Source organism: Larus michahellis, chromosome 9 (assembly GCF_964199755.1).
Source record: "Larus michahellis chromosome 9, bLarMic1.1, whole genome shotgun sequence".
NCBI classification, from domain to species: domain Eukaryota; kingdom Metazoa; phylum Chordata; class Aves; order Charadriiformes; family Laridae; genus Larus; species Larus michahellis.
Window position 1 is genome coordinate 12,758,422 of NC_133904.1, and position 16,037 is coordinate 12,774,458.

The following is a 16,037-nucleotide window of genomic DNA, read 5'->3' on the forward strand; positions in this document are numbered from 1 at the left end:
ATGTGAGCTGGCCTAAGCGAGCCTGTTCAGCTCCCGTTGCAGTACCTGCTGGAAAACCCTCCAAAACCCAGAAAAAGCAGGCCATTCCCACAGAGGCATTTTTCTTATGCTGAAGCCTTGATCTCCTTATAAAACAAACGTGTCCAGGGATCATGTTGAGTCCGCGTCCTGTTACAGCAAATGCTTTCCTGCAGATGTGCATCCCATTTTGCTTTGGCCTTGCTCACACCTCCTTAGCATTTGCTTTCTGGGAACGTCTGAGTGATTGAGGGTGAAAGCCTGGCCCCGTGCAGCTCTGCCATCTCATTCGATGGAGTCAGTATTTCACCTGTGCTAACAGTGACAGAGACTGAATGTCAGAGCTGCATGCACAAGCTTTCACAGAAATCAATTCTCACATACAGCATTAATATTGGAAATGCTTCTCGCTCACCTAATCGTTGGCCAGGCACAATAACCTGTGACTAATAGCCATTCATAGTTATACAGCACGGCCTGATTATAAAAATTTGCCATTAGTCCGTAACAAAAAAAATCCCAAGCTGTTAATTGACCAACATGTATTCCTGAGGAAATCGGAGTAATCAGATGGATATTCACTGCACAGAGAGGCAAGGTACAGCTTGCTTGTGCATTGCTTTCGTGATTCATCTGCTCTGATCTACTTTTGATTATTTTTTCCTCATGTGGGACCAGTATTGTAAATCAAAGATTTGAGAAATAAGCCTGTGCTTAAAGTGACCCAAATTAAAAGCCAGTTGCCACCTTTCCTCTCCTCCTAGGCAGCCATCCATTTCCGGGCAGGAATAGGCATACGTTAAAGGCTGTCACACAGCTACGGAAGCAAACCAGTTAGCTCATGGTCTGCCTTTGCCAATGTTTAAGGTCAGCTACTGGAAAAAGTTACAAAACAGCTATTACAGCCAGGTATGATCCTGTAGAAGGATTTTATTGAGAACTGTTATTCTTTGCTCATTTTTGTGCAAGTCAGAGGGATGCTGCCCTGGAAAAACAGCCTGGTTTTCGCAAAACAAGGACAGCAAGATGTGTGCAGGTTGGTTTTGGGGTTGGTTTGGGTGTTTTTTTTTTTGGTCATTCAAGTTTTTCTGTAGTAAACACCCTTTTTTGTTGACAGATGGAGACCATTCCTGAAAATGGCCAGGACAGCTTGGCCGTGTGGTAGCTTTTCTTCGGGAGCGTGAGTAACACTCGTCCTGGCTGACATGAGGGGCAGAGGCACCAGTCCGGCAGACAGGACGCAGCGTCACCATCGCAGCCCAAGGACTTCTCCAACTTTACCTAAACATGGTCACTCTCTGGCATCTCCGCTCTGGTCAGCAGCCTTCACGGTAGGACAGACTTGGATCTAGTTATGATTTTAACGAGCAGAGCTCAGAAAAACTTGTTGGTGTCTGTAGGAAAAAAGCAAGCAAGCAGACCATAAATCAGGTCATCGGATGAATTCAGAATGCACTAATAAAATCAGAGCTTCCAATAAATTTCATTTCAGGGAGAGCAGAAACGGTTTCTCAGTTGAGAGTTCAGGGCAGATTATAATTTCAGATGTGTCAGGCCAATGCAATATGTCTACAAAACTGTTTGCAGGCAGGCAGCAATGGCTGGTCCAGAGTCAGGCCCTCACACCAGTTGCACTTTAGTATGATTGAATAAAAAGGTGAGAATCTCTAGTTCTCTGAGCAAAGCTAAATCTAGTTAAATATTTATTTTTTTTTTCCCCCCTCCCAAATCCTTTGGTTTCTTGCTCTTTCATACTGTGCTATGATGACATTTGAACAACAAATGCAGTCTTGGTAGGTTGGTCTCCTGGTACTGCTTTTTATATGAAAAGCTCGCACATCCCAGCTGAAGTCCAGATGCTGCATTTATGAGGTATTTTGTCGTGATCAATTTTTTAAAAAAAATTTTTCCATCCCATGAAATTAATAGGCACCTGGGGAAATACCAGCCAACTCCTCCCTACTCCTGCAAATAGTAACCTTTCCCAGATGGGAAGGGATTTTTCTTTCCCTTTATTTACCTGCAAGAAGCCCTTGCTGGCACTCAGAATCACAGAGGGAGAAGGAAAAAATAAGAAAAAAAGAAGAAAAAAATATGAAAAACTTCATAAGCAGAAAACGTTACAAAGAGACCAACTGCACGTACTCCAACTAAGAACACTGCCTTCTGAGGCTCCATGATACTGAATAAACCCTGCATAATCTTGCCAGGGTCACAGAGTGAGTCATTAGCAAGACGGCACTAAGACAGAGGCATCCTGATTTTTGTATCTGCTCTGATTACTTAAGACCCCAATTTAAAAGGCCGCAGGTTTGTGCTGGCAGTGCAGCCATAGAGATAACTACGCACGGCTTTACAAATTGGTTTTCTTGCAATCATCTCACTACTGTGGGCCTGCAGCCCTTTTTTGTTTTGTCTTTTTTACTTGGCTGTGTTCTGTTCAACATTATTTATGCGTTTTTTTTTTTTAACAACAAAACGAAGAAAGCCAGAGACGAGCGGGAGCCACTCCTCTGCCTTCACGTGCCCACATCAGGGCTGCGCACGCTGTCCTGGCCGCTCCGGCCAACTGTGCTCGGGGCCTGCAACCTCCCCTTACGAGCGTGTTCCTGCCCGCCAGCATCAAGCACCCTTCACACGCTCGTCGGCTACCGACCTGGCTGTGGATTGCTCTTCAACAGCGACTTCAGGATGCTTAAAACCAACCAGCTGACCCAGGAGAGCACCTGAGGAGAAAAACTGAAATTGCTTTCATTTCTTTCCTTAAGAAGTTTTTCCTTATTGCAGTTCTCTTTCAGAATGGGGAGCCTGTAAGTGGCTGCTTTGGCATCGTCATTAAAGACAAAGCAGTTTAAAAGCTGCTGTTACGGCTGGTTAGCCTGTGGCTGCCAAGTTCCCACTCTGTTAGGAAAGGGAGAGTTTTTCTTCTACTTATTCTTCTAATAAAAGATGAATATTTGTTTTCGTCGCCTTCTGTGGTGTTTGCACCCACCACGTAGCCCAGCAGAGCCTGTCGGGAGAGACGATTGTCTGGCTAGACCCATCCAGCCACCACATTGCTCTGGTTAAGTGAAGGCTGGTTCCAATATAGACCAAAACAAGTAACTGTGGAGAACAGTCACTTGACACCTTTTTAGATAAAATAAATACAGAAATTTTCTGAACAAAAATAGTCCATAATTTGTGTTACAGGTGCACTTTTATATGTCACTAAAATAACTATGTGTAATTTCTTATTACCACCCTTAATGCCTGACTGATAATTATTCAAGTAGGTGTGCTTCAAAAGGTACTGCCCCTCCACAGCAGGCACACCGTTAGCCAAACTGGCTGACGCTTTCATGTGAAAGGCATAATTAATTTTCAAGTGGCAAAGCAGCACAGGCTTGCAGCATCTAACAGCTATATATGTTTGACTCTTCTTTTCATATAGAAAGACAGCCAATGAAAAAAACCCACATCAATAAAAAGAAATCTAGATTTGCTTCTGCACTAGAAAAAACACATATTGAGCCATTATAGGTTTGGGATTTTTTTTTTTTTTAACATTGTGTCTCTTCCCATTAGAAGTTTTTTTTTTTAGTAAGATACAACTAGGTGCCATTGTATTGTTATAACATGCACAGTAATTTAAAATGATTAATACCTTGACAGCGTAATCTCATAACAAATCATTTTTATCCATTATCTAAAATCAACTTTTAATTAAAAGAATACGTTATGTTTCTGGTACTAAATATTACCTTGATTATTTTAAAATTACGTGTGATGCTGGCACATACTAAATATATGGCATGTATATTTCTGTTGGGCTTTACTGTCTGCCTGAAATGTGAATTTCAATTATTAAGCATTTGTTACGTATTTAGGAATGTCCTGCTATGCAGGGTCTGCAATTAATTTTACCAGAAACGACTTCTATCTTTTTGTAGCCTACATTATAGAAGGAACACACTATCTTCTTTCAAAACTGTACTGCATTTGCACAAAATTGCTATTTTTCTAACCTTAACGAGAAAGGTTTGCAGGAACCAGAGCCCAGCTGAAACCTGGATCAAGCTCCAGTGAGGGCTTCATATGGGCATGTATTACCTATTTCCAAATTGAGCGCATCTGTCCGTGTGTCTATGGGCAACCCCAAGTCTGTGCTGTACTCTCCCACTCCGTGCGTTACTTTGATGGTTTATATTTAACTCAGGAGGCTGAAAGTCATCAACAGACACTCACTCTCCCTCAAGAACATGTGCATCAACATGTGGCTGCAATGAAAATGGAAGGACACCTGGGTGTGTCGCCGTCCACCTCTGCAAGTCCCCTGTAAGGCTGATGAAAGACTGATGGCTCTGCGCCTTCTTCACAGAGCTATTAAAGGCGAGCAGGGTTTTTCCTCTATTGTAATCTCAACAACAACGCACCTCACACTAGCTTAGCTAATAATGAAATTAGACACACAGTACATTGGAATATTTTATTTTGACTTTACATGCGGTGTTAAAAACCCAAAGAACGTATTATTTACACATCCACAATACAAGTTTACAAGATATCTATACATGTTAAAGTACTCTATAGTATAGAGCAGCTTCATTTAAAGGTTACTTTTTTTATGCCGTACCATTAAAAAAGATACAATCTGCGTTTACCTTTGCACAAATGGATAAAGCATCTTTTATTATTAAATTAACAGAATAAGGACTAGGTTGAATGTTAGAAATTTCAACATAAATACTGAGAGAACTCACATTACCATCTACAAGGCAGCACAATGTTACAGGAGGTTATCAGGGTTCACATACATTTATCTTTCGGTTTCACACAAGTCTGTATTAATTAATATTTGTAAAGTGAATTCGGATCAGTTTGTGTCTTTTGACAACCGAGTATATTTTTAATAGTTATTAATCTGTAGTGTTTTAGTTGCGAGACAGAAGTGTTTAGGAAGAGAGATCATTGATTTTTGGATCCAGAGGTCTCAGGAAATAAATGTCCCTTACAGCCTTACAAGAAAAAAATGACTACTTCTACCCTTTGTTCCATAACAGAGATCCAGTTTCCAGTGACTAACCTTTTCTCCCCTTTGAACACGTAATATAAATCTCTACCGTCTCTGAAACCCATTGCAGTTATTTGTCCCACTAATTCATGAATATTCCTCTGCCATGGTTATTTCTATAGTTATGCTCAATAAACAATGTGGTAGTGTGTAGTTTGCAAGCTAAACCAGCCATCTGTGTTGAACATCAGCTGCAAGTGGATACTGTAAAACCTACTAAATAGCTTACACAACTTTAGCAGGTGTTCCATTACCCTAGAAACCTCATTTGATTTCACATTATAACTGTTTGATCCTTCGGAGAGCTGGAGTGGAATGTTTATCATGGTAAGGTGATTTAATGCTGCTGTCTTCTTGGATTGTAGGCTGCCTTTAGTTACCATTAATTATTCTTGCTTTTTATCTTTCTTCTTTTTTTTTTTTTGGGTGCTGTTGAGAGGTTTTACAACTGGCACTCGGGAGATATGTGCTATAGTGAGAACACTTGACAGATTTTTTTTTTTTTTTTTTTAGTACTTTTATCATTTGCATGAATAAGGCACAAAATGCACAGATTCAGGTAAACTCACACATAATATTTACAGAATATTGTCATTACCTGCATGACTTTGGAAAAAAACCTTACATTACACAACAAAAACAAATTGATTGCACTACTGTTGAGTTTTCACAGACTGCTTCTGCCAGGCCAATTAATGTTTCTTCTTTTTTACTGACAAGAGTCTATCAGCGTGTAGGGCATTATTAAATGCAACAAAAACGTAACCTTCTCTAGTTACACAGGCCTTTGCCAAATGAATTGATTATTAGCTGCCCTCAATGAGAAGTACAGGGGCTCAAGTTCACAGTGGCCAGGCATTGGATGGAGGCACTGTGGAAACACAGTAAATCTCCCCCGTTCCAGCCCAAAACGCTAGATTTGAAATGCACAGCTCTGAATCAATAGCAGCATAACAGAGTTATGAAGAATTAAACGTAGCTGCACTCTTTCACTGGGTGACTATTTCATCAAGGCGTTACCATTCGGAAGGCTGGCAGAGATGCGCAGTTCATCCTTAGCTGTCTCCAAACTGAACCCAACGGGCTGCAGAAGGCAGAGTCATCTGTTTGTTCAGTCATGCTCAATGTAAACAATTCCATAGCATAAAAGATGCAATGGGAATCTAAGTACATCCTAGTGTGTACAGTACACACGCACATCCACACACACGCACAGCTTTATCTGTGGCACAAACGAAATGCCACACACATGGAGAGAAAAAAATAATAATGCTACAGTCGGGCCAGAGACTGAATTCCAGCAAATTGATTATTAACCCAGATATTCATTGAGACATTACCATTTTCTGACATTTGTGCAAGAGGCAAGGTGAATGCATACATATTAAAATGTTCACATTTAATGGGAAGGACCACGCTTAATGGCAGTCTAAAATGGAACCCATTTTTCAAGTATTTGCGTACTGATTTTTTTTCCCACAAACTTGTTTTTTAGCTATTTAGAACAGTAAAGTAGCCCCCACCCCATTGTGCTACATGTCTCCTTAGCTCCAAACAAAAGAAATGTAATGACCAGCACTTTCCTTTGTTTTTTGTGTTTGCTCTCAGCAAGTACACGAAGTCTTGCTATAGCTACATGTGGCAAGACACAGATGTTGCTGAAGTACAGACAGTTTCTTTGGCCACTTTGTTCTCTTTAATAACAAGCGAGTCTCTGTCGTATGTGTCTACCACATCATCTCACAACCTGTACAGGTCAACGCCACACTCATTTTTAGCACAGACATGTCCTAGTAACTGTATTTGTTCAGTGGTCTGACTGAAGTTGTCTGAGGAACAAATGAGGGTTTTGGTGGCACGTCAGGTTTTAAGGAGGGTGTCCTCTTTATTCCCGTACGAGGAAGGGTGCCGTTGCTTGTGTAACTGCTTTGCCTGGACAAGGAAGGCTGGAGGTGAACGCTGACAGGCGTCCCTTGCATGTAGTCCATCTTTGTGCCTGCTGTGGGAGGCATGTACCCCCCACGGTTAATACTAGGCTGTCTGGATAACAAAACACCATTTGGTGAGTTTAAGTTTTTAGGAAGGGCAGATATTGAGTGCCTTTGCGAAGAATTTTTGTGATAACCCCTCTGCCTTTCCAAAGAGGTCATTGGTACCGCAGGAGTGGTGGGAACGTCCACTCGTTTTGTGGGGCTGTTTCTCGGAAGAGTTGATGGAGGAGAGTATAAAGATGCCTCCCTGTTGGGAACCTTAGGTGGGATCTCAGACATATTTCCCATTGGATCCAGCATTAAAGTCTGGTGGGCCATTTGAATATCTCCCATAATTGCTTTGGGATTACTAGTAGTTTCATTTAAGTGTTTCAGAAAATCATTCAGGGTGTTCCTGGAATCAACAGATCTCCTGTGGTCTCTTTTGCTGGATGGTTTTGTAAGGGGATGATCAATATGTTGCATCTTTTTGTCTGCCTTGTGCGCATTAGAATTTGAGAAAGATGTGTTGTAATCATGGGTAGCATTGGGAAGAACGATAGCGCTAGGAATATGTCCATGACTTAGAGGCGAGTGGGGTGGAGGACTGGAAGGGAAAAACTGAGGGCTTTTTAGTGGGGTTTCCTTTCGTGAAGCATTGAGGTTACTATGTGGTTTGTCCGACTGACTTTTCATAGCCTGCAGGGTCTTTTGTTGAAGAACTGGTGTAGATTCAGGAGTCGGAAGCGCAGCTAATTCCGGAGGCTGGCCCCTGTGGTCCATCATCATGGACTTCGTATCACCGTTTGGTGGCAACTCCTTTCTGCTCGTCAACAGGTTTGTGTAAAGTTTGGGTGAATCAATGTTTTGTTGATATTCCTTGACGGGACTATCAAACAGCCCATTCAGTTTAGCAAAGCTCCCACTGGAGTCAGTACAGGACTGAGCCGATTCTGCATCTTTGTGTATTTTTCTGGATTTCCGTACAAATATATCCCGGTAACAGTAAACGGCCACTCCCGCAATAAAGGCTCCCAGGACAAAAGCGGCAAAGACACAAGTGATTAGGACATTCATATGTACCATTTGGTTGGACTCTCCTGATTGTACTTCCCACCTTACACCTGCAAAAGACATGCGGTATATCGTAAATCTACACGTACTTCATACTGATACGTTTCAGAAGAAGGTGGCCTCCCTCAGGGAAATGTCTATCAATGTTTGTAAGTGCTCTGGGCCTGGTCTTGCTGTAACTCGGTTGGATCCTGCGATCCACAGCACTGGTGAACGCAAACAATTTTATAAATAAAAATGACTGTATGCGCATTGATCAGTCTAAATGAAGACCATCCATTTTTTTTTGATAATGAGGAATGCTCGTCAAAGCTTCTCTCCTCATGTTCAGTTTAGGGTGTCCTCAAATTTCCTTAAAGGCTCGCAAATAGGGGCCTGTATGTTATTAACATTAATGATTTCTGCTGGAAAATTGAGGTTAGAAGGTGCTACTGGGCCAGACAGCAATTAATAACTCATGGATGGATCTCTCTCTTAATTTTCTGCCCAACTCATAAATCAGTATCAAAAGAGAGACGGGATTATGCAAATGTTGTGTAAAACTGTATAATGCATATACTGCATTGTTATAACCACGTTAATGTAATACGGTGCAAAAGTTCTGAGCTAATACATCCATAGGTTGGTAGCCTTGGAGCGGCACACCTTGCATTAGAGAAGTGTACAATTTTTGAAGTTCAAGACTATGTCATTCTATTAGAGCACTAATTTTTCTTTTCTTTTCTTTTTTTAATCAATAATGAACATAAATACTTGTATAACATTTAAAAAAAACAACTTGCAAGGTTAAGTCATTAGAGAATGTTAAAATTTAGAAAACTTTTAGCTTAGACCAAGAAGTTGAATATTGGATTAGTTTTTTATTTGTGTATTAACAAGCTCCCTTTTTTTTTTTGAGATTTTTAAAGCAACCACAGACATCTTGCAGCTAAGACAACGTTAGTTTTTAATGAAAGTAATTCTGTTAACTATCCCAAGGGATGTTAAATTGAAAGAGCAAAAGGGAAGGAACAGATTCACTTTTGTTAGAGGCAAGGCCTTTGAACATTGTTAATGTTCAGGGTTACAGGTTTTAATGGCACTGTGCAGAAGAAGAAAGAAAACATGAGTAAAGTTCGCTAATAGCTATGACACAAAATGCGATTCAGAACCAAGACCAAATGATAACATAGCAAAATGGAAAATAACTGCAACAAATTAAAATGACAAATGCACTGCCGTAATGGCTGATAGGAAACCTGATACGTTTTGGCGAATGGTAATAACACACAAATGGGTTTTGGCTGGTGAGATTTTCAGTAAATACAGAATTGTGCAAACATGTCTGTCACCTGGCTATTCTGTGTACTGACGAAGACTTCTGTTAAGTTTTGGTTATGGGATTGGAAGCTTCTCGATTCTCTGGTTGACTGCAATAGTCCTACTGAATTAAAGTCTTTGTTGCTGTAAAAGAGCCTAATCAAAGGTTCACTTAGCTGAAAGAATGGCTACAGGAAGATGAATCACAGGCAGAATATGGTTCTTTTTTGTGTTTGGCTTGAAACCCATGTGTGTCTATGTACTGGAAAGTGTTGCTCAGATCCAGAGAATAAAAATTCAGCACATCCTTACTCAGATCTGACCCACGTTCTTCAGCAACACGTTACAGGCGGGCAGAGTTTGGGATGTGCCCCATTTAACGCAAGGATCTGTCACAGACCTGTGCTCTGTTTTCTGTTCCTCCCCCTCCCCCCAAAAAACCCCACCCACAAACCAAACAAAAAACCCTCATGAAGCTCTTGTAAGCAACCATTCATGAGGACTAATAGTCTTACCCCAACTAGACTGGTTTGAAAGCAACCACCAGAGGTGCAGATAGGTCTTGAATGTAATTTTTTTAATGCATCCAGAACTCCCACTGATTTCAATGTGCGCTTTGGACCACCCCAGGAATAAAAGGCTGAGCTTATTATCTGTGTTTCCCATTATAAGCTCTAAGCAGCACTTTGTACACCGGATAAGTAGGTATGAAAAACATGATTGCACTGTCCGCATATTCACAGGAAATGGGTGTAAAATATAGCCTAACAATCATGGCTGTTACATTTAAGCCTTAGACAATGCTGAGACTATCAGGTTTCCATTCAGCCGCAATGTATTCCCTGGTAAGGCCTTACCCTTTGGGACACCTGATAATGGATCAGAATAATCAGAAGTGTTTGGGTCATCTTGAACTACAAATTTCCGAGAGCCAGTCACTTTAGGTTTCCAGGAACCAATCACTTTAGGTGATATAACTGGGATACTTGCCATTGTGGTAATGGAAGGTGAGGAGAACTCCATGTCTGTGATGGCAAACAGATTTTTATTAATGTGTATTACAGTCAGGCTTTCCTCACTGTTTCATGGCACAACTAAGCTACAGCTGGAGACAGCATTTAATGGGAGTTACGCGTCAGAGCAAAATGTGACCCCCTACACTCTGCATAAGTACAGAGGGATGATTAAAATCAATTGGTTCAAAACTTTAAGTACAAAAAAAAATACATTAAAACATCAACGTCTGCTAGCCAAAAAGCCAGAGAAGTCAAACATGAAAGCGGTGCAAAAGTTAAAGTAAGCAACTGGTGGAGGTGAAAAGCAAAACTGATTCTACTTAATTGCTATATTCTTCACTGGAGACAACATACTTGGCTGCCTTTTAAATATCTTCAAAAAAAAAAAGAAGTTACTTGGAAAGATACACAGTCATGACAGGTTACGCCTGAGAAACCAGATCAGCTCCATTAGTGCTATTATGGTACACCAAGAAGTGCTGAATGAGCCATTTCTACAGGTGGGGATGACAGGAATGTTTTTAACCTCTATTTTGTAATGGTTCCTAAGGAACAATGTTGCATAGATTCCGGCTCCTCTGCAGTACGTTTGCTGAACAGAACCACCACAGCCTATGTGAAAATGCATGTGAGGAGGGAACACGTCAAATTGGGTTTACAATCCAAAGTCTACTTTGCACACTCAACTATTTTGTGTTCACTGTCCCCGTAGGTTTAGGCATGAACATCTATGACTCGAGATCTGACTGAGAATGCACTTCAAAAGCACACACTCATTCAGGACTTGAAAATAAGGTTCAGTTGCATCCGTGTCCTAAAGTATCGCTTTGAAAATTCACTTGATAAAGTAAACACTCATGCAAGCGAGGCAGCATTTCCATGTAACACAGTTTTGTTTTGTTTTGCTTTCTTGAGTCTCTAACTTACATTACGGGTAAATATATCTGCAAAATATTTGTCTCAAACATTACTTCTTGTCAAGGTACAGAAGTGCAAATATCATCAGAAACCAAAACACAAAATAATGTTCTTGGTTTTGCTGCACTCTTACAAAGTTAACATACAAATAGATTATTTTCATATTTGTCAGTCCCTTGGTTTGAAAGCAGAGACCAAGACTGGAAAATAAGGGCACGGTCTTGCTCCTGTTGAAGTCAACGCAGGTTCTGCTTTTGAGTTCAACAGAGGAGCACTGGCTCCTGCCTCCCTGAACACCAGGGGCTGATGGTGAAAACACAACTAGAAAAATCTCTGAAGGAGAAAAGGATGTGAAAGTCCATCTGACAACATCGCATAAAGCTGTTTCTAAGCCACCTTTGTCTACACAAGTCCTCATACAACTACGCAGTTTGTGATGTTAAATTTCTTCCATTAGCACAAGCTACTTAGAACATTTCAAAAATATAGAAATACACATTTTAGACAATGTGTATTTGTGCAAAAAGCTTGCTGGGAAAGAAGGAAAAGAGGCAAGGAGAGGCAAGGAGGAAGATGATGAAATTCTGCCATTCATCTACTAGAGATGACCAATAGGGGCATTCACAAATGCATGGCTGGGGATAAAGAGTAAAGCTTAGTGGACTTTCGTGCAGTGAAGATGTCATCTATGTTAATCAGGCTCTTTAATAAAAGATGTCTCAATAAATAATGAGCTGTTAACATGCGGCTACACAGGGTGAAGTGCTGAGTGAGAAGAGTCTGACTATCTTTACCATCGGTGGGAACATGAGTAAAAGCACAAAAATGGAGGATTGCCAACTGTGCAAAAGGAAGGAAAAAAGGGCTGAAAATGCTGAACTGAAGGAAAGTAAAGGTCATTAATTCAAAAAAATTAAAAAAAACTAACCAGATGTTGGGTCGCCAAATATTTTGTAATCTGGTGTAGCTGTAGTAGGCAAAATTTCTAAAAGAATTAAAGGAACAAGTAATCAGTAAAAAGTAACAAAAAGAAAGTAAAAAATCTCAAACCTGAGTAATGGAAAACAAAAACTAAAATATTACTGGTTACAAAAAAGAAATTCTTCAATACTTTGCTGTAGACCCCAAACAGTTGTACACTGGTGAAGGAAAGACAAAACTCTGCCACCCAGGACCAAAAAGCTCAGCTTTGTGAACATTCACAGGAACACCAGGCGACGTGTTCATCATGTTACTGAAAAGCTCATCATAAATTTAACATCCATGAGGCGTGGCCACAGACTACTGCTGAGACATCACAAACGAGCAGCAATGACTATGCCTTACCATGGCAGTCCCCAAGCTGCGCTGTGTTGCCGTATTCGACATCTTGTACATATCCTCCGGTGCTGTGGTTGTATGAAACAAACAAAGAGAACCTGCAATTAACAGTATTAGTAGGGAAACAAATGGTGATTTTTTTTTTCTGGAAGCAGCAAATGCAAGTACATACAAGAGCTAGTGTATGGCCCCAAAAATTATTTTACAAAATGCTCAAGTTAGTTATAACCAGGCTTTAAAACTCTATGTACGTGCTTATGCCAGGAAATAGAAAAAAAACCCCTTTTTTCAGCAAGTTCATCATGTCTTCTACATTGGGTGTGCTCTTGGTTTTAGATACAACCATCCAATTATACTAGTTAAAGTTTGCACTGGCCCGCTACAAAGGCCTCTTTTTACGATCCAGCTGCTAATGCACTATATATTACAGACTTGATTTGTGCAAAACGTCTTTGGTATGCATATAGATCACCCAAGCTCCAGCGCGGAGGCAAAATCTTACTCTTTTCCCTCTGTGAATCCTGTGCTTTTATTTTTGCAATTGACCGTGCCCTGTCCGTGAGCACGCCTGGGAGGGGATAATGTGTACTGTCCTCTCCGAGCTGCTCAGGTTCACAGGCAGCAATTTCTTGCCTTCCTGCTTCCAAACTGCTCTTCCTACAGGTCTGCTTGTCCTCCCCCCCACATGTAGAATGCCCACTGAAAATAAGTCTTCACCTAGAGACTGCAGAATTAGGTCAGACTTTAGCATTCTGTTCTCTTACGTATACAGTGCACTGAAAAAACATCCCTAAAAACTGGAGATTTATTAATTGAGTCCAAGGAACGGCGAGAGGATAAGAGCTCCTGTGGTCTATAAAGCATATGTAGAGACGCTGGGCTAATTTGAAAAGCAGTACTTACAGCATGCCTGGTGTCACTCTTCCACATGTCTCGTGGTCTAACCAGCCACAGTATGGGTCCCGTGAAGCAATACATGCCCTTGCAAGAGAAAAACCCCAAAAAATCATGCATTTTTTACTTCCTTCCCAAGAGATGTTGGTGCCCTTCCTTTAAGGGGGAGGTTCAGGAACGGGGCCGTACTTTTTACATGACCCGTGACGCTCACACCGACTCAGAGGAATTCTTATGACGCAGCTGGAGAATGCCACGAACAGAGCATGGTGGTCTCTGTCCAGCTGAAGGGAAATGACTCTTCTGTCCTCCTCGCTCTCACCATTACACCTGTTCAGCAAAAATAAAGGGAGGCCATTATTTTAGTAGCTGTAGTGTAGTACTCTGTGCAGCGCTTACACTGCAAACATTTTATTTATTTATTGTCTGTGTAGATACTGAAAGGAGACTTTTTACATATATAAATGTAACTTAGTGGTCTTTGCTGTGTTTTCTAAACAAACCTATGGGTTATCAAATGCCGATTTCTGGCTCTTATTTACAGCTAGGTGACAATTTCACTGAACTATGCAGGAAAAAAAATCCAAATCCATTTTCTTTGTTCTCTCAGTTGGCGTAAGTATCTCGACAGAGCAGAACAGGAGTCCTGTACTGGACACTGTAGAGTCTAATTGGAACACTTCCATTCCCAAATTCTTTGTGCCAGAATAAACAAGTTTAAAATGATTAGATGTAGTTTATACATTATTGGTCACTCTTGAGAAACCCTCAAGATAAGCTCACATCATTTCTTTTTAACAACAGCAGACAGTTCTGACGTTTCATTTTCAGGAAGAAGTGTATCTATTTGTGGAAGACTTAGACTGTATCACTGACGTCACTGGAGTGGAATTAGGTTGTTCGCTCAACCCATGCAAAATGGCAAGCGGCCAAATATTTTCAGGTTATTCAACATGAGGAACACCGTGAAATGACAAACAAGTGGTGATGTTGGTGATAATGAGTTGGTTTTCATTTACTACAATTTTTTCCAGCTAGGTACCAAGGACTAGACGAAGGGCTTAGGTGTTCTGGTAATACTTACTTTGCATGATTATATGCTTCAATCTCTTCCAGTAACACACTGTCATTCAAAGAAAAAGGCCTGGTCTTTGCCAAGATTTTAAGTACTACTCCTGCTTCAGAGCCAACAAATATGACTGTGTAGTTCTGGTAGGGTCCAGCAGCGTGGTCTACAGCAATTGCTGTCAATCTGTACCTATCAAGACCAAAAGGCCTATCATTAACAGCATGTTTTCTTGTTTTCCTTTTCACATGGGTTATTTTTGAATGCTGTCGTACCTGACACGTGTTTTGGTAAACCAGGGCTCCTCAATGACTGAGGGAACGGCTGAATCCATCAAAGGATGAGATTTGATGAAGGAGAGTGTTTCGTCAGGGAAATCAATGGAGGTTTTGTAAGCCTCTGCTAGGCCGTGTTTTGCACAGCAGCCAGGTCTGAAAAGAGAACAACATTGTTTTCCTCTTGGTATTTTAGTTAATGAGAGAAGGCAGCCTGCTAATGAGCATTCTTATGGCTGAAGTGTAAAGCTCTGCTTTGGTTTTTACCCGACAAGACACTCAAGAGTGCAGCTGATTTAAAGACAGCTCTTTACACGGGCAATATTACGGCATCATAAGGAAGAACCTTTTACCTTGGCTTTGGTACTTTGTCTTCAGGTACAGCTGTCCAAACAGAGTCAGGAGTCTTTTGTTCTTTAAACCTCCCTTTGAAGACTTTCTCAATGTCATCCATGCTGAAAGCACACACTGCTGAACCAGGGATGCTGTAAAATTTGAAAAATAGTTGCAAGAACTCAGACTACATTGACACCAATCTCAGTGTAAGAGAGAACCAGAGAAGTACCTTTGATGTAAGGTTGCTCATCTCTCACCTGTTAAGCTGTGTGGTGAATACACCGACAACCGTGGGGACTCCATTGATTTCTATTATGTCTGTGATAGACTGCAGAACATCAAAGTAGAAGAATGAATCCCCAGGAACTGAGCAGTTGAGACGAGCTTTCAGAAAGGATGTCCAGTGTTTTTCCAGGACTCTTTGGGATCCCCCCATGTCATTTTTGCATATGCGTGCCACACGGGAATACACGGCCTGTGAATGGAAAAAGAAAAGCAAAAGGGAGAAAGGCTTGAGAGTGCAAGGAAAACAGTGCTTGTTTTTGAGCTGTTAATAAACCACCAAAGATAATTTTGTTAACATGACGCTGCCATTTATCTGCACAGAAAGGATGAAAGCAAACAGAGTTTAGCTTGCAGTGCACAGGCATCTTAATGTATCACCAAGCAAATGCAGCTCTGCAGCTTGTGCCCACCCTTCTTTCCCTTCAAAATCATATTGTTAGTGAGATTTAAGGACTTTAATTAACCATGTGTAAAGGATTTAATAATTTATTATAGAATATCCTTCCGTGGTGA

At 40.9% G+C, this 16,037-nt stretch overlaps 1 protein-coding gene and 1 long non-coding RNA gene across 29 annotated transcripts in view; one reads left to right on the forward strand and one right to left on the reverse strand.

Moving 5' to 3' along the window:
* The first annotated feature begins 1,154 nt into the window (after window positions 1–1,154).
* LOC141748864 (uncharacterized) lies at window positions 1,155–2,982 on the forward strand. Its single transcript, XR_012589122.1, has 2 exons — window positions 1,155–1,349; window positions 2,503–2,982. It is a non-coding gene; the product is annotated as an uncharacterized LOC141748864 (long non-coding RNA).
* A 1,471-nt stretch (window positions 2,983–4,453) lies between these two features.
* Window positions 4,454–16,037, reverse strand: part of SEMA6D (semaphorin 6D) — a 686,608-nt gene continuing 675,024 nt past the window's right edge. For 20 of the 28 annotated variants that reach the window (XM_074600714.1, XM_074600710.1, XM_074600709.1 and 17 more), the window contains 10 exons: window positions 15,497–15,714; window positions 15,257–15,388; window positions 14,904–15,059; window positions 14,647–14,820; window positions 13,752–13,892; window positions 13,572–13,649; window positions 12,675–12,766; window positions 12,277–12,333; window positions 10,272–10,439; window positions 4,455–8,165 (listed from right to left, as the gene is read on the reverse strand). In XM_074600714.1, coding sequence (XP_074456815.1) covers window positions 6,862–8,165; window positions 10,272–10,439; window positions 12,277–12,333; window positions 12,675–12,766; window positions 13,572–13,649; window positions 13,752–13,892; window positions 14,647–14,820; window positions 14,904–15,059; window positions 15,257–15,388; window positions 15,497–15,714 — 2,520 coding nt within the window. In that variant the 3' untranslated portion in view covers window positions 4,455–6,861. Of the gene's footprint in view, window positions 8,166–10,271; window positions 10,440–12,276; window positions 12,334–12,674; window positions 12,767–13,571; window positions 13,650–13,751; window positions 13,893–14,646; window positions 14,821–14,903; window positions 15,060–15,256; window positions 15,389–15,496; window positions 15,715–16,037 lie in introns of all 28 variants that reach the window. The other 8 variants (XM_074600705.1, XM_074600729.1, XM_074600731.1 and 5 more) reach the window with 6 other exon arrangements.